General features: G+C 40.0%; 1 protein-coding gene across 3 annotated transcripts; it reads right to left on the bottom strand.

Annotated features, from left to right (window-relative positions):
• Window positions 1-2,102: 2,102 nt before the first annotated feature.
• On the bottom strand, window positions 2,103-23,540 carry tac1 (tachykinin precursor 1). 3 transcript variants are annotated; one of them, XM_003222123.4, is made up of 6 exons: window positions 23,353-23,540; window positions 22,980-23,191; window positions 14,488-14,584; window positions 13,526-13,549; window positions 9,516-9,569; window positions 2,103-2,764 (listed from the first exon to the last, which is right to left on the bottom strand). In XM_003222123.4, exons 2-6 carry the CDS (start codon window positions 23,100-23,102, stop codon window positions 2,715-2,717), a joined length of 348 nt encoding a protein of 115 aa, XP_003222171.2. In that variant the 5' UTR covers window positions 23,103-23,191; window positions 23,353-23,540; the 3' UTR covers window positions 2,103-2,714. The 3 variants fall into 3 exon arrangements, with proteins under 3 accessions (XP_003222171.2, XP_008110766.2, XP_008110767.2); XM_008112559.3 differs by having other exon boundaries at window positions 22,980-23,194; window positions 23,353-23,532; XM_008112560.3 differs by lacking the exon at window positions 9,516-9,569 and having other exon boundaries at window positions 22,980-23,194; window positions 23,353-23,512.
• Between the last annotated feature and the right edge of the window lie 678 nt (window positions 23,541-24,218).

Here is a 24,218-nt window from a genome sequence, read left to right on the forward strand (position 1 = left end):
TATAAGAAACTGGCCAGTTATAAATGCTTTGAAATTGAGAATATGTCATTTTGAGCGATTTGAGATATCATTGATTTTTGACGAGGCTGCCTAGCTTAGGACAGCATCCTTAAATCTAGCAATAATACCCATAAACAACTGTGAATCAATCTCATTCCTTTTGTAATGCAAACATTTCTTGCTTCTAATACAAGCAAGAAATGTTTGCATTACAAAAGGAATGAGATTGATTCACAGTTGTTTATGGGTATTATTGCTAGATTTAAGGATGCTGTCCTAAGCTAGGCAGCCTCGTCAAAAATCAATGATATCTCAAATCGCTCAAAATGACATATTCTCAATTTCAAAGCATTTATAACTGGCCAGTTTCTTATAAAGGCATTTTGATTTGGATTCTCCTCACTAACACTAGCTGCAAATGGTTAGCCTGCTTATTATTCTCAGGCCAGGAGTCAATGGCTCAACAATTGCTTCTCTCATGCATCCTGAATTTTTAGGAGGAACAAAGCTGTTAAGAGGCGAACCTTTCTGGCCTCCATAATAGAAATGGAATCCCAAATAGAAAAGTGTTGGACATTTGAAATCTCTTTGTGGGCAATGACACCGTTGGGAGTATGTGTCTCACAATAGGGTTTCATTATTCAATCCCCAATCTCTCTAAACCTGCATATCAAATGGCATTGATGGATAGGTTCATTCCAGATATTAAGAGTGATGTATGGATTGGTTAGAAATATTATTTTTAAGGGTCACAACACTCACTTATTCAGTCACTGTGCTTGCCGGCTACTTAGTTCTGGTAGTTGTAGTTCTCAAAAGTTATGTTTCTAAGCTTTGGATCCATGCACAAAAGACAGATGGGAGAAGGAATCCACTGCCAATGCCATTGCAATCACAGATATGGGCTACAGGTGGGTAGGACAGAAGGTAGAAGACAGTTTGTGGTCGGAAGGAATGCTTTTCTGCTTGGACTACCATTTAAAGCTGGGTAAGAACTTAATAGATTGGAATGCAGGCCACAGGTCTGAGAAGCAAAATATCAAGACTCATATTTTAGACAAGGTATGGGCAAACTTCAGCCCTCCAGGTGTTTTGGACTCCAACTCCCAGAAATCCCAGCCAGTTTACCGGCTGTTGGGAATTGCGGGAGTGGAAGTCCAAAACACCAGGAGGGCCGAAGTTTGCCTATGCATGTTCTATACCAATTTACTAACCCCAGCAGCCACAGTAAGAGGAGAACTGAGAGTATATACAGTTGATGGTTTATCCAAAATTAGGGCATATAACTACTGGGTAAAACTGAATGCGATAGCAAATGACAGGCATTGGCACAGCTGGTTAGTAGCCAGCTGCAATAAATCACTACTGACCGAGAGGTCATGTGTTTGCCACCAGCCCTGGTCGGAGTGAGCTTCCGACCATTAAATAGTCTAGCTTGCTGTTGACCTATGCAGCCCGAAAAACAGTTGCATCTGTCGAGTAGCAAATTTAGATACCGCTTTATGCAGGGAGGCTAATTTAACTAATTTACAACACCACAGAAGAATGAGGAAGTACTCCATCAAGGACTCAGTGTCACAAGTGGATGGTGAAGTGGCAGCTTCCCCTGTGGCTGGAATCAAGCATACCTCATGAAGCTGGAAGCTGGAATGTTAAATTACCTTTGTCTCTGTCTATATATGTTGTATGTTTGCCCATGCCTGCCTAAGATAATCTAAAGCAATGGTTCTCAACCTGTGGGTCCCCAGGTATTTTGGCCTACAACTCCCAGAAATCCCAGCCAGTTAACCAGCTGTTAGGATTTCTGGGAGTTGAAGACCAAAACATCCGGGGATCCACAGGTTGAGAACTACTGATCTAAAGTGACTTCAAGCAGTGGGGACTTTGTGGCTTTCAAGACCAATTCAAGTTCAAATTTAAAGACGCTAGTTTAATGAATATTACTCAATGGATAGTTCTTGATTGGCTGTTCACCAGCCCCGTCCTTATACTTGTGCCTTTCAGTTTATGAGTGTATATGTGCATGTATTTTATACCCAATGCCTTTTCTGTTTAAAATAATTGCATTAGTTCAGAGGATGTATCTTGCCAAATCCCCAGAGTCATTTTTTTTAAAACATTTATTCAACCCGTCAACTGTTGTAAAAAGCCAGGCAATGAAATGAAGACTTCCAGATTCACATTTAGATTTCATTTTTTAAAATATATCTATATATGTAGGCACAAAAAAACCCATGCTGCAATGATACAAATATATTTTGGCTACTGAAATTACAGTACATTATTATTATATTTTTTTTGCTATGAACACAATTTGAGGCACTAGACACCTGATCACCTTGGAGTTGGTAAGTGAAGCTGATACAATTTGCTATAAATTAACAAAAGATTTTAAAATGTCTCTACCACTTTGTTAACATTTGGTGAACATCTCTTTCACAAAACAGATCAAATAATGTGCTTTGTTGTGAAACACAACTGATTTCAATCTTCCAGAAGGAACTTTCCAATTACAATCCACCACATACCTGCATACTGGCTGCGTGTATTACTATCGCAATATGAAAACATTATTTTATTAAATATACAGCTAAAAAAACAAAAACAAAAAAGACAAGTAATTAATAAATAATTATTCCTTACAATGGCTATTTTATATTACACTAATTTAATTTGGCCACAAACAAATTTCAACAAATAATGGCAGGAATGTCTCATTTACGTCTCCTTTCATACATTTGTGCTGTGTTCCATTCAGAAGACCCTGCAAGGAGAATAAAAAGGTGACAGTTTAACTGAATATCAAGAACATATGAGTATGCATCGTGGCAGACTACCTGAAAAACATACGTGGTGGTTCATGACACTGTCTCTAAAATGCCCCTTTAAAAAGTAACTTTAAAGGCTAAATAGATTACAGGCAGTCCCTGAATTAAAAACATCCAGCTTGTATAATTCACTATATTCTTGTGGTCAGACTTCATTTAAAGCTTGGAATTAGTGATGATAAGTAAAGTCATTAACTCCAGTTAGTTCCTTCTTTTTTTTGTACTAATGGTGCAACAAATCTACATTTTTGAAATATTAAAATGAATAGGAATCAAGTCACTTTATTGTTGTAAATAGTAATGTAGATGCATCCCCCAAGTTACGAACAAGATAGTGTCTGTAGATTTGTTCTTAAATTACATTTGTATAGAGACCCCGGTGGCACATGGGCTAAACCCTTGTACCAGCAGGATTGCCAACCAACAGGTCTGGGGAGAGTGGGGTGAGCTCCCTCTATCAGCTCCAGCTCCCCATGCGGGGACATGAGAGAAGCCTTCAATAAGGATGGTAAAACATCAAACATCCGGGAATCCCCTGGGCAACGTCCTTGCAGATGGCTAATTCTCTCACACCAGAAGCGACTTGCAGTTTCTCAAGTTTCTCCTGACATGGAAAAAAAAAGTTAAATTTGTTTGTAAGTCAGAAAAGGTACATTTTTTCAGTGTAACTCCAACCAAATATATAACTTTGGATAGCACAGGGAAGGGTTAACACCCCTGTGGTGTTTGTTCTCTTGTCTGTGCCCCTGTTCAGAACGTTTCTCCTCTCTTTTTGTCCCTGTGATAATTGGATATTGAAAAAAAATGGCTTGTAACGGAAACAAGGATTGGTAAGAAAGCTTCAGGGGAAACAATTTTTCCCCATGATAACTCTTCCAGGAGTGAATTTCCCTTGCAAGAAATATATTTCTCTCACTTCCTGTTGTCTCATCCCTATTCCTAACTATGAGTGATATGAAAGTCGGATGTTTGTAACTCGGGGACTGTAATCTATTGTGCCTTTAAAGTTACTGTATATACTCGAGAATAAGCAGAGTTTTTCAGCCTTTTTTAGGGCTGAAAAATCCCCCTCGGCTTATACTCGAGTGAGGGTCCTGGCCGGCTTATATTTGGGCTTATATTCGAGTATAGCTAATCAGAGTTGGACAGTCTTATCTTATTAAAGTCTTATTATTATCTTAAATTACAGTATTATGTATATTCAAAAAACATTTAACCTATTGATGCTTCAATTAATGTAATTTTATTGGTATCTATTTTATTTTTGAAATTTACCAGTAGCTGCTGTATTTCCCATCCCCATCTTATACTTGAGTCAATAAGTTTTCCCAGTTTTTTGTGGTAAAATTAGGTGTCTCAGCTTATATTCGGGTCGACTTATACTCGAGTATGTATGGTACTTTTTAAAGGGGTATTTTAGAGACAATTTGGCATAAACCAACACGTACACTTGATGGCACTATTAATATATGATAATAATAAAGCATCCATGTTTTACGCTGTTGTCTTAGCCTTAGTTTCTATAAAATGGAAAGCTATTAAAACACAACGAATAACGAAATGACCAAGCCACTTCTCAAAACATTGCAATAAGAAACATCAGCAAATTACTTTTCAAAAACTAAAACAAGTAACAAGAATACATTACTTTTTAAAAGCAACTGAGCTCAAGTTATATTTGGAATACTGTGAAAGGTTCTAGGTGTCACGTATTACTGTGAAAGGTTCTAGGTGTCATGTGTCACGTATTGACAAATTGAAGAGTGTCTGGAAGATGGTGAGGAATACAGAAACAAAGTCCTATTGGGAGTGGTGGAAAGATCTGCGTGGGTACAACCTACAGAAAGTTAGTTTCAAATATCACACTGATAACAACATTTTCTTGTTCTCAGTTGCTTCAAAGAGGAGGACTCAAGTTATTACTATATTGCCTCAAACTATGACCATGTTCATTGCTCTAAAATCATAATTTCCCTAAACTCTGTTTTCTTAAGCCTGCAATTTATTGCCTGCTCAACTCCTATTGTGTAAAGAGCCAGCATTGTCCATAGACGCCTCCAAGCTCATGTGGCTGACATAACTGCATGGAGTGCTGTTACCTTCCCGCAGGAGCAGTACCTATTGATCTATCCACAATTGCATGTTTTCGAACTGCTAGGTTGACAGAAGCTAGTGCTAACAGCAGGAGCTCACCCTGTCCCCGGATTCAAACTGCTGATCTTTCGGTTAGCAAGTTCAGCAGCTCAGCAGTTTAACCCGCTGCGCCACCAGGAAAAGATTAGGGTTTCTGAAAGTGCAACATTACATACAGACAAACGCCTGATCTATTCCTAGGTAAGTCTACATGATTTCTCCTCCATGGGGATCATTTCTTTTATTTTTGATGATGGCGCATCTCAACATTTCACAATCTCTGGTCTGAACAATATAACTCATTACTGCGGTCCATTAAAAAATGTTTGACACAACTATCTTGATTTTCTGCACTGCAGCCATGAACATTTGCCTTGTCTATTTGTCTCCCCTAGTGTGAAACCTGTTATGCCTTGTGTTTTGTGTCTCTGTAATCTATTCAGGATTTCAAGCTGTGTTAATAAATCCCAACTCTGCCTTTTCAGTGTGCAATTCCTCGCTGTATTCGTTTCTCTGTAAATGAGTCCTACAGTTACTGTACCCAGGGATGTTCGAATAGCAGTTAATCCCTGTGTGGGTCCTTCTAGGTTTATTAACTCCTGTCAAAATTCACTGACACTTTTTTTTTACATTTTATAAAACAAGAGGTATTAACAAGAATCTGTTTCCTCTTTCAGAGCTCTAACTTCCCATTACCTCTTATCTGGTGATCTGAATAGTTAGAATGCAATTAACAGTATTATAGTTAACACTGCTAGGCCAAAATGTTTTCCACTGGTGGTGCTGGTGGCTTGTGGTGGTCGTGAACATGTTCCAGATTCTATTTCAAATTATCTGAGATGCTGAACCTATTTAGGGGATAGGGTTCAGTACTTTGGATAAGAGTATAACAAAGAGTAGGTCCATCACCCACTGATACAGAACCAGCCAACAGCTGCTGTTTTTACAAAGCAAAAGATAGTGTCTATGCTGTACATACAGAGGTTGACTGGGACAGTAGGTTTAGTTAGGGGCAAAGCATGGAAAAGCCACTATTTTGAATCACGACTTACAGGATTTCTTCCACCCAACATGAGCAGAATGTCATACAGGATATCTATAACCACATACTAACAGGATTGGTATCCGTGGTTTCACTTACCAACATCCGTCAAAATATAAGATTTTTATAGGGTAAAGGTTTCCTCCTGACATTAAATCTAGTTGTGTCCAATTCTGGGGGTTGATGCCATTTCTAAGCTGAAGAACCGGCGTTGCCCATAGACACCTCCAAGGTCATGTGGCCAGCATGACTGCATGAAGTGCCGTTATCTTCCCACCGGAATGGGACCTATTGATCTACTCACACTTACCAGCATTCGACAAAATATAAGATATATTATAAGGTAAAGGTAAAGGTAAAGGTTTTCCCCTGATGGTCCAGTCGTGACCAACTCTGGGGGTTGGTGCTCATCTCCATTTCTAAGCCAAAGAGCTGTTGTTGTCCGTAGACACCTCCAAGGTCATGTGGCCAGCATGACTGCATGGAGCGCCGTTACCTTCCCACCGGAGTGGTACCTATTGATCTACTCACGTTTGCATGTTTTTGAACTGCTAGGTTGGCAGGAGCTGGGGCTAACAAATTCCACTACCGGGATTTGAACCTGGGACCTTTTGGTCCACAAGTTCAGCAGGTCAGCGCTTTAACACACTATGCCAATTTAAATCACATGCTCTAAATGTGCATCTGCACATATACAATAGCGCATGCATGTTTTTGTAAATCTAAACCAGATTTTGTCTTTTTTCCTAGCTGTGCACTAGTGTCCCAACCATATTCTACAATAGCCTCTGTGGCCCATGATCCTGTGCACACCTGAATAAGAGTAAATTCCACTGCACAAGGTAAGGCTTCCTTCTGACTAAACATGCAAAGCATTGGACTGCTAGCTTTCTCAACGTCATTGTCATGTGGTGTTTCCACCACATTTTTCTGCCATGTACTGGGTTGCTTTGCCATTAGATGCTCCATCTATCATAGCAGATCCATGCAAGGTCCATCTTGAAATATGGAATACTTCTTCCCATCAATTGCAAAAAGGGAGCCTGAGAGAAACATGTTGGGTACCTTCTTTAATGTTTAGACTACCAGCCTAGAAATTATTAACTGCCTCTTACTATTGGAGGCACCCACTATACCTGCTCCGAGGTCAGCAAACCACCATCAGGTTGTTGGATCAACCACAGTGCTTGGTTGATTCCTTGGATTATAGTCTGAACTAAACTATCAAACAGGTTGAATCCTCAGCCTAAAATAGGGCTAGCACCTTGGATAACTTCATTATGTTTGGACTGACTCTTGGAATGGGCTCAGTATCCAAATGACACTAGATCTTAACATTTCAGGCTTGAATAAGTTCAGGATCTAAAAAGAGAATGTATCTCTATTATTCATGCTCACTTTAAGAAAAAGGCTGGAATTATTTTATCAATTGCAACAATTTTGAAATAAGAATCACATTGTAAAACTCCAGTTATTTGCACTTCTTGTATTTTCATATTGAGAAGCCAAATCTCAATTCAAGCTTGAAACTCTCAATTGGTATTTATGAGTCCACCAACATTTAATGGTTATTTCTCTCTGCTCAATTGCTCATAATTCATAGCAATTTGTAAAACTAAATAGGATACAGACATAATATTGGTGCTATGAGCACAGCAGTGTGGAAAATAATGTAACTGAACATTAAAATTTCAGCAAATAGTTTACAAGGCATGCTTAAACAATTATAAATGCCACTGGAGGATTTGGCACCCTAATACACTTAAGGAAATAGAAAAGAACATTCCTTTAAAAAATCTGTCAAGAGTCTTTCAAAACACAGTTAAATCACATACATATTTTTTCTATTAGCTAAATATAGATCTTATGGATGGACTGGCAGTTGCCAGTTAGTTACTATATTTTCAATGTTCAGTTAAGTTTGAATGAAGAAGCAACAAGAGTCAGTGTAATGATTAGACTGATGAAGTAAGACACTGGGAGAACAGGGTCCAAATCCTTGTTTGGTCATGGAAACCCACTAGGTGACCACAAATAAGTCACACGCTCTCAGTCTTACACGGAGATAATGGCAAAGCCACATAAATCTTGCCATGAAAACCCTTGGGTAGGAAATGATTTCAATAGACACACACACACACAAACAAACAAACACATACACCAAGTAGCAAGAGTAGAACAGCAGCTTGATGGGAGATTAAGTTTAAGAACAGAGATAAAGGTTGGTAGTGAATGTAGAGAAGGTACCAGCCAAGAAAAAAAATGATTGCACTTGTTGAGGAAAAGGAAGGGAAATGGAATAAAGGAACCACTGTGAGATGAGGAATCTACCATCAAACTGGATGTTCTAGGATTTTGACAATACCTAAAGTGTGTGTATGTGGAGGGGCAGAATGTGTCCTGCCATGTGCTGTTGGATTACAACTCCCATCATCTCTGATAGAGCCAATGCTTATGGGGAAGGGTGGGACTTACATTTTATTTATTTCATTAGCTATTCATCTAAATCAAATCCTAATTTGTAGTGTATACAGTGTTCCCTCACTATTTTGCGGTTCACTTTTTGCGGATTCGCTGTTTCACGGTTTTTCAATAAACTCTAAAAGAATATTAGAAATCATAAAAAATTACAATTTACAGGCTAAGGAAGGGAGGAAGGAGAAGCCGAAGGGAGAAAAGGAACCCAAGCGGCAACGGGAGGAGAAGGAGGCAGTTTATCAACACACAATTGGTGGTTAAAGACTTAAAATAGTGTATAACTACTAAAATAATGTATATATATTAAAATAAATATAGTGTCCCTACTTCGTGGATTTTCACTTATTGCGGGTGGTCCTGGAACGTAACCCCCACAATAAGTGAGGGAACACTGTATACTCATGTATAAGTCAACCTTACATATAAGTTGAGGGCTGTTTCAGGGGCCAAAATTATGGATTTTGATGTGAACAGTCAAGGATTATTCCATGGAGAGAGAGAAGTCCCCATGCCATTTCGGGGTGAGGGTGGGGTGTCAATCACTTTTGGCTATGACTGCCATTTTCCTACCTAGAGATTCAAAGAGATCTTTCACCACAGAGTAGGGGATTATGCCTTTTCTAACAAGAGTTAATACCATCCCTTAACTTTAATAAACTCATCTGGGGCAATATAGAAGTTCAAATAATACAACAACCTTGCATAAAAGTACAAATTCTCCCTCCTCCACCTCTTCCCAGTAAGGCTTGAGAACACGTGCATTAACTGGTAGGATATAAATAAAGTTTTGTTGTTGTTGTTGTTGTTGTTATTATTATTATTATTATTATTATTATTATTATTATTATTATTATTCCAAATACCTCATCACTCTGCTAGTGGCCACATTGGAAATTGGGGGTCTCACAAACTTCATAGCTACCCCCCTTTATATGGTAAGCTGGATGGTCTCAAAATTGTGTGCATGTGTATATATATGAAAATAGGAGATAAAAGGTAGTGTGCTTTTAGATTTCGCTGTAGTTTATACATACCAGAATTTAAAGATCTTTTGCCCATGAGTCCAACAAATGAATCTGTTTTATGTCCTGAAAAATATATTGTGGGTGTTTAAATACATTTGAAATATGGCTTTTTAAAAGTGGCAATGTGCTTTCAAAATGAATACACACTAGAAACTGATCCTAGAAATATCTGAATATTAAAGGTAACACCTTGATCTTAGTGCAGGCTGAGTGTCCCTTGTCTGAAACATTTGGGACGGAAAGTGCTTTGGATTTCTGAACACCCATATTTACGTATAGGAACATATTGGAAATATAAAAACATACACAAATATATTGGAAATCAGACCAAGATCTGAACACAAAATTCATTTTTGTTTCATATATACCTTATACCCATAGCCTACAGGTCATTTTTTTTACAATATTTTACATAATTTTGAACATAAAACACAAAAATGTGTGTATATTAAGCCATCAGAAATCAAAGATGTTTGTCTTTCTGGCCTCCATGTGGGCAATTTTGGATTTTGGAATATTTCAAAATTCCAGAAGAGAGATGCTCAATCTGTACAAATAAGGATGAAAGCACCCTCATGCTTCTCTAATAGCTCTGATCTGTACTCTGGGAACATTATTGCGAATCCTTAGGGATTTTAAGTTGCTCTGCTGTCTTTCAGTGGCAATAGAAGCAGCTGGTGGATTCTATGCATGTGGGTTTGTAAATCTGCTTTGGATTTCAGTTTCAGTCTGAAATTTAAAGGAGTTGTCCAAGGTATTGAACTTGTGTAAACAGGGTTCAGAGCCTTGGGTAGCTCATTTAAAGTTCAAACTAAATCTTGGTATGGATTCATCATCCCACTGACATGGAAGCCACCATTTCTCAGGCAATGGCACTGTATCTACTTGGGATCACGTCTTCCTTCCTTCTCTTCCTTCCATCTTAGATTTTCTTGAGTCTTAATTTTCATATTTATTTTATACCCATTGCCAGTAGTCCCAACACAGTCATCCTTGTAAGTACAAGTGCTCAGATACACACACATTGATCTCCTTTGCCCAGTAGGTTCCCTCATTCACTCCTAGTGGAAATGTTCAGGCCAATATTTTACTTGTGGTTTAACACCAGACAGCCAATGAAGACAACATGGCTTTCTCTTCACCAAATCACTTTGCATTTTAGCGGTATACTACTTCAGTCCATGTGCATTGAGAAATAAGCAGATGGAGGAAACAGTCGCCCTCTAAACATTTTAGACTACAATCCCCCTTGTTCCCATTATTCCTAAACATCAACCATAAATGTATGTATTACACATTTCAGTGTTTATATCCCACTTTAGAAATGTGTTCCAGAATTCCCTAAGTCAATCACAAAGGCAGGATTTATGCATCTATGGCTGGTTTGTATTCAAGATCTCTATTCATTAGTTTAGAAGCAAATAGGGACCATGAAAGCCCCCCAATCCTCACTTACTGCGCAGCAGCCACTGTGAGCAACAGAGTTCTGTTCCCTGTTGACTGTGAAGCAACTGACTGACGTTTCTATCCAATGTCTTGTAAGCAGTCTCTATTGCAACAGGGACCCTGCCTCCTGTCTAATACATCAAGAGATTCCTGATGGGATTTGGGATGGAAATGTCAGTTGCTTCACAGGAACAGAGAGAGCCCTGTCACTCATAGCATTTGCTACCTTGTAACTGAAGAAGTGGAGATCAGCCTGGGAGACACTAGAGTTACATAACTAAGATGTTTACACATTTGTAACTGCCTCAGAGAATTCCAGATGAAGATCTCAGGGAAGGATATAATAAATAATACCATTTTAAACCACATAAAAACCAATTATTCTATTTGTGAGTGGTTAATTTTCTCCCATCACAGAACTAGCCTAAGACATTTTGCTGCTTAAGGCAAAAGACAGGATGTCACAGTAGCAATGGGTTTGCTTAATGCCTGGTTCTCTTTCTTCATCCCAAGTCTCTTGCCATCTGTCTCCCTTTCTACCCTCTGCCTTTTTCTACTGGGCTGATACATATGCTGCCTGGGCTTTGCTGCTGTAAGTGCATGAAAACAGATGATAGTAATTGTAGGATTTGCTGTGCACCATGCTGTCTTTCTGTCTGTAACGTGGTCTCTTTTAAGTTTGACATGGCTTGGTTACTAAGATGGGGTAATAAAACACTGTGCAGCTGACCAGAGCAAAATGCTGTTTTCCATGACGGTTGCTACTATCATTACTATGTACAGTCACACACAGCTAGCTTACAGTCAGTGGCCAGTGAACGTTCACAGTGAGCTTATTGTGCTGTATCACTTTGAAATGCTTATGGCAGAAGAAGGTGCCATATTTCAGTAGAAAGGTAGGGCAGAACTTGGAGCAAGGGGAAGGTACAGACTTTTCCAACCTTAAGTAGGTACAGTTGTTGAGAGGGACCCCCTACTTCCAAAGCTGGTTGTCTGGAACAGGGTGCAAATTAACTTGCAACTTTGGCTATTTATATCATTTCATAAACGAACTTCATGTTTTAAATACAGGGTGAGAGTATCCCTTCTTTAAAATGCATGGGACCCAACGTAGATTAGGACTTTTTGCATATACTTAATGAAATATCTTGGAGATGAGATCCAAGTCAAAACAGGACATTAATTTATGTTTCATATATACCTTCTACACCTAGTTTGAGGGTAAATTTTATACACTTTTAATAGTTTTGTGCATGAAACAAACCTTGTGTATACTGAACTATTAGAAAACCTACATGTTCAAAGAAGTTTTAAGTAATATGGTTTTGTGATTGGTCCTAACTTTATGGTGCTTTAGTTTTAGGGCTATGTAGTACTTCTGAAGAAAATTCTACTGATATTGGTAAGTATCAATAGCTAGTACTGTGATTACTTGCACAATATGATCATGATGCAATGAGCCATATGGACACATCTGTATCCATCCCAGTGCTGGGAAACCCTTTAGATGTTTTGATTTACCACTCTCATCAGCCTCATTCAGCATAGCAAGGATCAGGGATTATGGAAGTTGGTGTTACAAATATCTACAAGGTCAAAGGATGCCTACCACTACTTTAATGGTCTACAACCAGTAGTGACAAACAACAATCCTGCACATCTTTACTCCGAAGTAAGCCTCACTGAGATGGCAAAATATATTCTATGAGGGTGCATAGAATTATTTACTAAATCTCACTGAAACAAATTCATGCTATTGTTATTTGTTGTTGTTGTTCTCCCTCTTTTATCTCAATTGAGACACAAGGCAGCTGTGAAAGCAATGCTAATTATCATTGCTTTCACCATGTCTACAAATGCAATTCTATACTTTTTCTGTGTGTGTGCTTAAAATGTTTTATATCCCTTTTTGCAAGTTGGGAACAAACTCTTCTCTACTTCACAGAATTTAACAACTGTATTTTAAAAATAAACTTCACAGAAACATTGATATCAAAATATATTTCCAAGATAATTTTAAAAAAAATCAGTGACAGCTAAAACCATCAACTGTAAAAATGGGATGCCGCTCAGCATAAAATAAAAGGAGACAGGAACATTCAAGTATTTAAAAGATGCATAAAATAGTTGGTGTGTGTGTGTCATGTATATCTCTCACAAAAGAATGTTCCAGAAACATGGGACCACAACAGAAAAAGCCCCGACTCTCAATGGGAGAGACCAACCATTAGTCATAGTGGAAAAGCAGACCAATGCCATGCATATTCTTTTGAAAAGTAAGTCCCAGTGTATTCAGTGGCTATTATAGCAGTTTTAAGATACTCTGGACTAGGGCTATGGCATGCATGGGTCATTTTATAGTGTTGGAGGATTTTCCAAATAGAACTACTGGGTAGATCTTGTTCATTCAGAGCACATCAGAATTTCCATATGGTCACCAAATTGGGGTCATTATATTTAAAAATTAAACATACAGTAGCCATCTTACATCTACGTAGCACTGAAAGTGATTAATTATAGGAAAATTAGGGGGAGAAATCAGCTTATATCTAATAAAAACCAGTTTAACTTACTTTTATGGGAGAGAGAGCCATATCCTAGAAAACAAAACAAAACAAAAAAAGAAAAAATTAGTTGAACAACTGCTAACAGAGTAAAGATTTTTTTAAATGAAAAAATAAATATATTTAGTGACTCTACAACAATGTTAGATGGCAATAAATGCCAGCCACAGATGCAGGTGAAATGTCAGGAAAGAATGCTGCTGGAACGTGGTCATATAAAAACTCACAGTAACCCACTATTTTGGAATAATTCATTGCCACAAACACTTTGCATTATAGGTCAGTATGTCTTACAGGAGCTCTTTAAATACTTACCTCTTTGCACAGCTAATTTCTTCTTTTACTATACAGTAGAGTCTCACTTATCCAACACTCGCTTATCCAACGTTCTGGATTATCCAACACATTTTTGTAGTCAATGATTTAAAAACATCGTGATATTTTGGTGCTAAATTCATAAATACAGTAATTACTACATAGCATTACTGCGCATTGAATTACTTTTTCTGCCAAATTTGTTGTATAACATGATGTTTTGGTGCTTAATTTGTAAAATCATAACCTAATTTGATGTTTAATACGCTTTTCCTTAATCCCTCCTTATTATCCAACATATTCGCTTATCCAACGTTCTGCCGGCCCGTTTATGTTGGATGAGACTCTACTGTACTCATTCTACAAAGGAGATTTTTGACATTAGCTATATTATATTGTGTATTGATTTGAGTATTAGACCTCTATAGATAAGGGTTCAAATCCTCGCTCAACCAAGCAACCCACTGCATGATCTTCAGCAAGTCACACTCTCCCAGCCTCAAAAGAAGGCACTGTTGCCTTCCTTCCACAGTGGCTAAACAGGAACATACTTTGGTTTAATATCAGTGTATGTCAATCACAGGATAGTAGAAATTATTTTTTTGCAGAGATCTGCCCTGCTAGAATAAGAAAGTGAGCTTAAAAATGGTTCCTACCAGCATCTCGTTTGCCCATTAAGCCATAGAACTGCTGAGGTCTGGGACGCCTGGCAATCCTTTGCAGAAAGTGTTCAAAGGGTAAAGGCAACTCCTCCTGAAACAGAAATATTACGTGATTACTTGAATGCTCAAGGTAAGCCTAGGAGAGTTATTTTTGTATCGCAGAATCCCCTAGAACAGGCATGGGCAAACTTTGATCCTCCAGGTGTTTTGGACTGCAACTTCCACAATTCCTAACAGCTAGTAGGCTGTTAGGAATTGTGGGAGTTGAAGTCCAAAACAACTGAAGGGAGGGCTGAAGTTTGCCCACGTCTGCCCTAGAAAGTACCACCAGTATTCATTATGACAAGGAGATTCTGGAAACATTTCTAACCTAATCTTTCAGACACGATCCAGGCAGCATGGTGGAATGACTACAGGTACATCTACACCGTGGAATTATTGCAGTTTTTCATCATCTACTTCATCTACTATGGAATCCTGGGATTTGTAATTTGATGAAGCACCAGCAGTCTTGGGCAGAGAAGGCTAAAGACCTTGTAGATGACAACTGCCATGATTTTATAGTACTGCACCAAGACAGTTAAAGTGATGTCAAATTTAATTAATTCTACAGTTTAGACGTACCCTACATCTCTGCAGTCCAGAGTCGAATCCCTCCTTTGCCACAGAAACCCCATTGAGGGGGGGGGGGGGCTTGGGAAGTCACACTCTCTCGACCTCCAAAGGTAGCAAAAGCAGACCCGTTCTGAACCATTCTTGCCAGGAAAACTCCATGGTAGGTTTGCCTTTGGATTGTCGTTAGTCAGAAACGACTTGAAGGCACACAACAAACATTTCATGTTTCTCAGTTTTCGTGATGATTTTGTTATATAATCTCTAGAAAGGGATAACTCCCCTTCCCATTACAGAAGGGAAATAATTTCTCCACCAAATCCAAATTCAGAGGTAAATCCACTCCTGCAATTGAAAGCTTCTTTACTCTATCAGAAGCAGACAATGAGGGAGCAGTCGAAATACAGAATCAGAAAATGATCAATATATCGTAAACAGCCCCTTTTGTCACTTCTCACCAGAAATCTGCAATTGGCTTTTTGGATATTGTAAAACAGGTGGGTCGGACTCATAATTTGAGTCATTGCAACGGAAGAGGTGTTATTTAATCCTATCCTGTATCTTTTTAATCTATTAGATTTTGATAAAAAAGGAGGAGTAGGAAAGATGGTGACAATGAAGAATTCCTCATTCACTGTGACATATTAAAATGTCATCACATTAAAAAATGTCAAGAGTCATCAAACTTCGCAACAATAATTGTTGGTTTCATAGCACAAGTAAACCATCATAGATTCCTGTTAATTTGTATTGACTGAGCACAGAGGTTTCTAAGCAGGAGAAAAGGTTGGTTTCAAATAATTTCTTGTACTAAGCCTATAAATGGTGCAAACGCTGGTCCAGAACATGAAATCCCTACTGAATCATGCACCTCACCAAAGAAAATCTTGGTTTGATCATTTTCTCATCCTTCAGTGTGAGAGTACAGTTTTGTTATGAAGATAAAGCAGAGAGAAAGTGAACTCTGTTTGCGGCAATGATAAATATGATACCAAAACCTAAGAAACAAATTAGCATGTACATTATTTGGTGTCTCATTCTACAGGCCGTCATTACTAAAAGTCCATCAGCTGTGTATTTGGCTCTGTGATATGCCTCAGTCATCTCTTTAAAAAAATATTAATTTTAACACAATCTAATTCACAAAGTAATAAATGTTTAGGGGAAAGAAGAAAGAAGAAAATAAAACCACAAAATGAAAACCAAATAATCAAAAATTAAACTATATAAATAGCAGGAATTAAAACTAAAATGCCAAAATAAAATCCTAAATACTGACTAAAATACTAAAGGCGTAAGGTGCATCTACACTATAGAGGAAGACAAGCTTGCACATCCAAATAGAGCAAGTCTGGGCCATGGATGGTGAAATACTCTGCACTCAGAAAGCCATCTAGTCCAACCTTCTGCCATGCAAGAAGATCCCGACACCAAATTTGCTTTCCCTTCAAAACCTGGGACTCCAGTCAGCATGTCAAAATTAAAACAAGTACAGTAAACCACACAAAGGCATAAATAAAGATGTAAAAAATGGGCTAAAATGCAACTAAACTCAAAGCCATTTAAACAAATCCATAAAAGACAACAAATAATCAAGTCAGTAAAACTACACAGTATTAAAAGCCCACCCATTTACGTCCTGAAACCCTATTGTGCAATGTTTTTAGCCGGCATTTATTTACTCAGAGAAAAGTCTACAAAAAATTCTGATTAGAGAAATTATAATATCATTTACTGATGCCTGAAAGCACGAGAGTGGGTGGCTGAAGCATTTCTGTTACCTGCAGATATTGGGATGCTGTGTAGGGAACTTGCCTGGAAAATAAGGGTATATCTGAAAATTCTAGATTTTTTTATAAGAAGTGGCCAAATTGATTTCTATTTTCAACTGGGCTTTCTCACAATTAGTACATATCTTTTCCAATACTCAGAATCTATGCTCTGTTGAAAGATGATTTTGTTTCAGCAAATGGTTCACTCTAGGCTGGCTTATAAGAGGGGTACCTGTTCATATAATTAATAATTAATCTATCACTAAGGAAAAAAGGCCCTTACGGTCTACAGAACAATATGTGTCAAGCTTTTAAATTCTTATGCAGGTTGAGCATCCCTTATCTGGAATTCTGAATTCCAAAATGCTACAAAATTGAAAGCTGTTCACATGTGGAGTTGAGATAGGGACACCTTTGCTTTCTGAACTGTTTCATGGACAAAATTATTCCAAATATAAGATGCATATACATAAGGCTATATGAAATATAGCCTTATATATGAAATATAGCCTTATATATACGCCTGGCTTGACAGCAGTACGTGTGAAAAAGATCTTGGAGTCCTCGTGGACAATAAGTTAAACATGAGCCAACAACGTGATGCAGTGGCAAAAAAGCTAATGGGATTTTGGCCTGCATAAAGAGGAGTATAGTGTCTAGATCCAGGGAAGTCGTGCTATCCCTCTATTCCACCTTGGTCAGACCACACATGGAATACTGTGACCAATTCTGGGGAAGGGAGGTGTTGAAAAGCTGGAAAGTGTCCAGAGGAGGGCTACTAAAATGATCAAGGGTCTGGAAAACAAGCCCTATGAGGAGCTGCTTAAAGAACTGGGCATGTTTAACCTGCAGAAGAGAAGGCTGAGCGGAGACGTGATGAGGGCCATGTATAAAGATGTGAGGGGAAGTCATAAGGAGGAGGGAGCAAGCTTGTTTTCTGCTGACTTGGAGACTGGGATGCGGAACAATGACTTCAAACTATAGGTAAAGAGATTCCACTTGAACATTAGGAAGAACTTCCTCACTGTGAGATCTGTTCAGCAGTGGAACTCTTTGTCCCAGAGTGTGGTGGTGGAGGCTCCTCCTTTGGAGGCTTTTAAGCAGAGGATGGATGACCATCTGTCAGGAGTGCTTTGAATAAAATTGTCCCGCTTCTTGGTAGGGGATTGGACTGGATGGCCCACGAGGTCTGTTCCAACTCTATGATTCCATATAAAAATTCAGGTTTCAGTTTGGGTGCTATTTCGAAGATATTTCATTATGTATATGGAAAAAATCCAAAATGCAGACCACTTCTGGCCCAAAGCATTTCAGATAAGGTATGCTCAATTGGTACATTATTCTTCAGAACCTTGAGATCTCTCTCTCTCTCTGAATGCTATATATACAGTCATCACATTTGTGAGTTTTATATATACCTCATCCTTGACCACCTTTGCAGGGATTTTTGAGATGTGTAAATCTACATTTTCCAACATCCCAGGCCAGCACAGCTATTGACCATGTGGAGTGGGTTTATTGGAAGTTGTTTCCCATCATGGAGGGTACCTACCAGGTTGGTGGAGATTAAGCCAATAAGTTATGGAATGGTGCACTTATTGGCTAGAAAGAAGCAGATCATCTTGCTTAGTATTCTGTAAAATCAACTTAATTAAGACATGAAACTGAGTGATGAAAAAACACTCATGTCATATCAAGGTTCTCCCTTCCAGATGACATTCAGTTGCTATGACATTCCGTTCCTTTCTGATTCTTAATTTGTATCCAGATGGGAGAAAATATAGATGACATAAAGGAGATTTGTGGAGAGATCTTATTTTTAAGAAAACCTTCTTCTTATGGGGAAAAAGATAGGGTCAATGATGTACACAGTGAGGAAAAATTAATCTGTCATCTCATGCCATTTTGCTAGTAAAAATTCCTCATGCCAAAATGAGATTTCACTTTTTGAAGATAACCAAAATGAACAAGAAAAGCAGGCAAATCTTTCTCTCATAATCCCCTTTCTCATTCCCTACACAACTGTAAATTCAAGGTTTATTGGCAGGAAAAAGTTAAAACAGTATCATCAAAGTACAGAGAAAGAGATTAATGCCCAGCCTATCCTAGCAGAATAGTCACAGTACAACCTTGATCAGGTGAGATATTTTATTTTCTAAACGCTCAGAGTATTTATTGAGAAATTAGTCTGTCCTTCAACAACAAAATAAAAGATCTCCTATCGAATACACATAACACGGGTGAAATCTCTCAATTTCTCATCCCATTAGAATCTGCACTATAATTCAAGAGCATCTTTGATGTGAAACGGCAGGGGGAGGGGGGAATGGTTGTTTACCAGCATGCTGATAGACGGAGGGCTTGACATTGTCAGCTTCTCATCCATAAAGATGCCAGAGCAAGGGAGGCTCTATATCCAACAAGGCAAGGGGGCCAGAGAGAAATGACAGCCCTGGTTATAACAAGGAATCTGCAGAACATCTTCTGGACCTGAAGCAGACGGGAATTTGATGTAAATGTCAAACAAGAGGCCCCTGGTTGTTTAAATAACGTTGGAAGCTTGTCTTCTTGGACATCTTTTGCACACTTGGTACAAAGGTAGCAACTGGACCAGAAACAAGAGACTCATTGATGCTTTTTAAAAAGCTGGGAGAGGGGATATGATCTAAAGTCAACCCTGAGAAAAATTACTTTTTCAGATTTGTCCTGGAATTCCCTTAGAAAGCACAGCCTCTGCAATTCATAGTTCAAAAAGTAACTTCACACTATCCTACAGTATGGCTTGTGTTGCTCTGATAAACTCTCTAGATCCTGGGTTGCTGTATGTTTTCCCGGCTGTAGGGCCATGTTTCAGAAGCATTCTCTCCTGACATTTCACCCACATCTGTAGGAGCCTCCAGTGGCCTAGGGGATAAAAGCCTTGTGACTTGAAGGTTGGGTTGCTGACCTGAAGGCTGTCAGGTTCGAATCCCACCCAGGGAGAGTGTGGATGAGCTCCCTCTATCAGCTCCAGCTCCATGCGGGGACATGAGAGAAGCCTCCCATAAGGATGGTAAAACATCAAAACATCCGGGCGTCCCCTGGGCAACATCCTTGCAGATGGCCAATTCTCTTACTCCAGAAGCAACTCAGGTTGCTCTTGACACGGAAAAAAAACCCCCCACATCTGTGGCAGGCATCCTCAGAAGTTGTGAGTTTTTGATCCTTGATCCTTCTAAATCCCCTGTATTCTTCTCCCTAGCTCAAATGTGGGCAATGATTTTCTTAGGTGATCAAATACTTTTAGATTGTGGAATTGATAGTCTTCAGTAGGGTAGATGGGGCAGCTTTTATATAGCAATGTGCATTATTTCACTTTTCTCTAAGTGTGTGAAGCAAACCCTGGCAGGCTGGCAGCACCAGATCTTGTCCAATCTTGAAAGCTAAGGAGGGTCATTCTGGACTAGCCCGGTGCCGCAGGCTATATTTCAGAGGAAGGAACTGTCAAAACTACCTTTGAGTATTCCTTGCCGAGAAAACTCAGTTAAATTCATGGGATCACCATAAGTCAACAAGTGACTTGAAGGCACATAAACACAAACACCTTTGGACAACTAGGGATGATTCAAGATGGACACCTCCTAGTTCAAGTCCATTCATTGTGTATGTTTCCTTACTTTTTCTTCTTTAACCTTTTACTTGCTTTGGTGGAAAGAAGAAAAAAGTCAGAAGAAGCTGCAGAAAAATATGGAAGGAGATTTTCCAATGGAAAGTGCCAACATTTCTAGTCACTATAATTTACTGGGAATGAAGAAGAACAAGTGATCCTCCCCTTCCTGAAAAGTAGCTCTACTGGAAGTTCCCTTTACATCTAATGTCAATTTCGGCTGGGCAAATGAGAAAGTGCTAAGATTTGGCTAAGATTACACTTCTGCTTTTGCAATCCTTTGTTTATGTAGCTTTAAGTCTTATATATGTATAGGATTATAGGAATGTACCTGTGGAGTTTTGACCTTAGATATTTGAAGTCAGGAATAACATTTCCATTTTCGTAACTGCATCTGCACAGCCTGATTTTAAACATACTTTCTAGGAAGTGAAATCCTGCTGCACTCCAATGGATTTACAATGGCTATTCATGATTACAAACTCATGTGTATGTGAATATGTGTGCATTTATATTTGAAATAATAATAATAATAACTTTATTTTTATATCCCGCTTTCATCTCTCCGAAGGGAGTTGACAATATCTCTCCCTTCTTCCCATATATCTCTCATTAAACAGAGTACAATCCACTTCACCAAGACTATCCTACGCACTTTCTCTGAAGGCGATGTGTGAAAAAAAAATCTTGATTGTATGGACTGACATGCAGGCTTTGAGATCTGAAAATCAGAGCTGTTAAATTGACTAGAGTGTTGTTGTCTCCAATGAGAAATGGAAATTATTCTAGAATAGACCTATTCAAAGATGGGGACCTGGGCCAGGCACACAGCATTTTCAGACTCATCGATCTCTAAGTGATCTTACTCTTGGCTTAGACCAGAGAGTAAGCCAACACCATCCAACTGTACAGTCTATTAAACCCACCATCTGAGACAGTCACTGAAACTCTGATTTATGATCAGCCCCATCTCTCAACTACCAACAACAGTAACTAGACAATGGCTTGAATTCTATTATTCCTGACTAGAATTCCAGATGATATGGGCTATATATTTCAGAGGACGCAACTAGCAAATCCTGTAGTACTCCTTGTCTAGGAAAACCCTAAGACATGCATAGGGCTACTATGTCAATAGATGATTTGGAGGTACTCGAAAGCAAAGCAGAAGCCCTGGTGCTATTGGGGATTTCCTGCTCATGGCGCTGAATGGAGCTCAAACTCAAAATCTTGTCCCTGGCTGAAGGATTTTTAAACCACAATTCCTGATCTCTCTTCACAGTGCCAGGAATAATCCAATGACAGGGTTGCTGTGAGTTTTCCAGGCTTCATGGCCAAGTTTCAGAAGCATCCTCAGAGGTTGTGAGGTCTGTTGGAAACTAGGCAAGTGGGGTTTAGATCTCTTGTGGAATGTCCAGGGTGGGAGAAAGAACTTTTGTCTGTTGGAAGCAATTGTGAATGTTTCAACTGGCCACCTTGATTAGCATTGAACTGTCAACTTCAAAGCCTGGCTGCTTCCTGCCTGAGGGAATCCTTTGTTGGGAGGTGTAAGCTGGCTCTGATTTTTCACAACTGGAATTCTCCTGTTTTCAGAGTGTTGTTCTTTATTGTCCTGATTTTAGAGTTTTTAAATACCGGTAGCCAGATTTTGTTCATTTAATACTGGTAGACAAATGTCATGTTCATTTTGCCCATGAAAATGAACAAAACCTGGTTACCAGTTTTTAAAAAACTCTAAAGTCAGGACAGTAATATAAAGAACAACAGTCAGAAAACAGGGGAATCCCAGGCAGGAAGCAATCAGGGCCAGTGAACACCTCCCAACACCTCCCAGGAAGGAAGCAGCCAGGATTTGAAACTGAAAGACCATTCAATGCTAATCAATGTGGGCAACTGCAACATTCACATTTGCCTCAAACAGACAAAAGTTATTTCTCCCATCCTGGACATTATTCCACAGATATATAAACCCCACTTGACTAGTTTCCAACAAAACCTTTGAGGATGTCTGCCATAGATGTGGGCGAAACGTCAGGAGAGAATGCTTCCGGCAACAAATCCAATGACTCTGGTCTGCCTTTAAAACTTTAAAGGTGTACTGAAGGCAATAAACCGCAAATATCTCAGTACAGAAGACCGACTAAATAGACCAGGCATGGGCAAACTTCGGCCCTCCAGGTGTTTTGGACTGCAACTCCCACAATTCCTAACAGCCTCCCGGCTGTTAGGAATTGTGGGAGTTGCAGTCCAAAACACCTGGAGGGCCGAAGTTTGCCCATGCCTGAAATAGACCAACGCGGAGGTAAGTAAAGCCCATTGGTTCGAGGGGTCTTCAATGGGATTCCTTGAGAATGCGAGAAGAAGCTGATCAGAGTTTCCGCGGGGAAAAACCCGAGTCTGCGGCTTCCCAAGCGTTGTCTGACCCCGTTCCCGGCTGACCCAGGGAGCGCCCTCACCTTGTTCTGCTCCCCGTCGGCCCAGTCGGCCCAGTAGCTCAGCTCCTCGGGGTCCCCGAGCTCCTCCGCGAAAGCCTGCGCCGAGACGAGGAAGAGGACGGCGAACACCAGCAAGGATTTCATCTTCGCCGCCGCTGTGATGGCAAGCCCGTCGAGGAACCGGGCGGAGAAAGAACCGAAGGAGAAGGGAGACTCGCACTCCAGCCCCCGGGCTTCTGAGGAAGAGAGAAGCAGAGAAAGAAAGTGAGAGAAGGGCGGCGGAAAGCGGCTCCCGTCGAGAAGCGCAAAGGAGCGAGTTGGATGGATGTCTGGCTGCTTCTCCTCTCTTTTCCCTGGCTCTGGACTTTGAGGAGTTCAGACTGAGCGCACTTACCGCAACGGGGAGACTCTGCTTCCTGGAGAAATGAAGGAGAGCAGCAGCACCCACTTTATATTTCCCCCGACGGGGTGGGTCGAAGCAACTCTCCTCTGGCGAATGGCTCCCTTCGTATTTATCATATGAGTCACATGATCCCCCCTCCTCCCCCTTTGGAAAGCCTAATCAAGCCTGATCAATATTCAATGGCTTGGAAGAGCCACTTCCTTCCTTCCTTGTTGCTCCTCTCCCAGGTAGGGAGGCTTTCTCCCCCCTTGAGACAAAGAAGAGCCTGGTCCAAGACCCAATCTGGGCCACCCCCCCCCCTCCCATGCCCCAAGAGGCCCCGGATGAATCATCAAAGGCAGAGGCAGTGACTCATCCAAGAGGACCAAGGGAGAACTGTCTGATGTCAGGGCTGGTTTTGGAATTGGAGATGGAGATGGACACCCCCTTCCCACAGACTTCGCTTCAAGGGCTGAAGGGACCTGCCTCTGTGTTTGCCAACCCACAGATATCCTTTAGATCAGGCACGGGCAAACTTTCTAACTTGGGGGCCTCAGGCGGGAGCAGGGTGGGCAGGCCGGGAGGGGGTTCTCCCCAAGTCCCCTCCCTGCCCTTTCCTCCCCTTCCTCTTCTCTTTCAGAAGCAGAAAGTAAAGATGGGAAATATTTGGACCCCAAAAGGGTTGGCCTTGGTCAGGATGAGATGGTGGATGGGAAAGGGAAAGTGTATCCATTCAACCCCCATATTGCCTACTCCTGATATAAGGTAAAGGTAAAGGTTTCCCCTGACGTTAAGTCCAGTCATGTCTGACTCTGGGGGTTGGTGCTCATCTCCATTTCTAAGCCGAAGAGCCGGCGTTGTCCATAGACACCACTTCC

The sequence above is a fragment of the Anolis carolinensis genome, chromosome 6 (assembly GCF_035594765.1).
Source record: "Anolis carolinensis isolate JA03-04 chromosome 6, rAnoCar3.1.pri, whole genome shotgun sequence".
NCBI classification, from domain to species: Eukaryota; Metazoa; Chordata; class Lepidosauria; order Squamata; family Dactyloidae; genus Anolis; species Anolis carolinensis.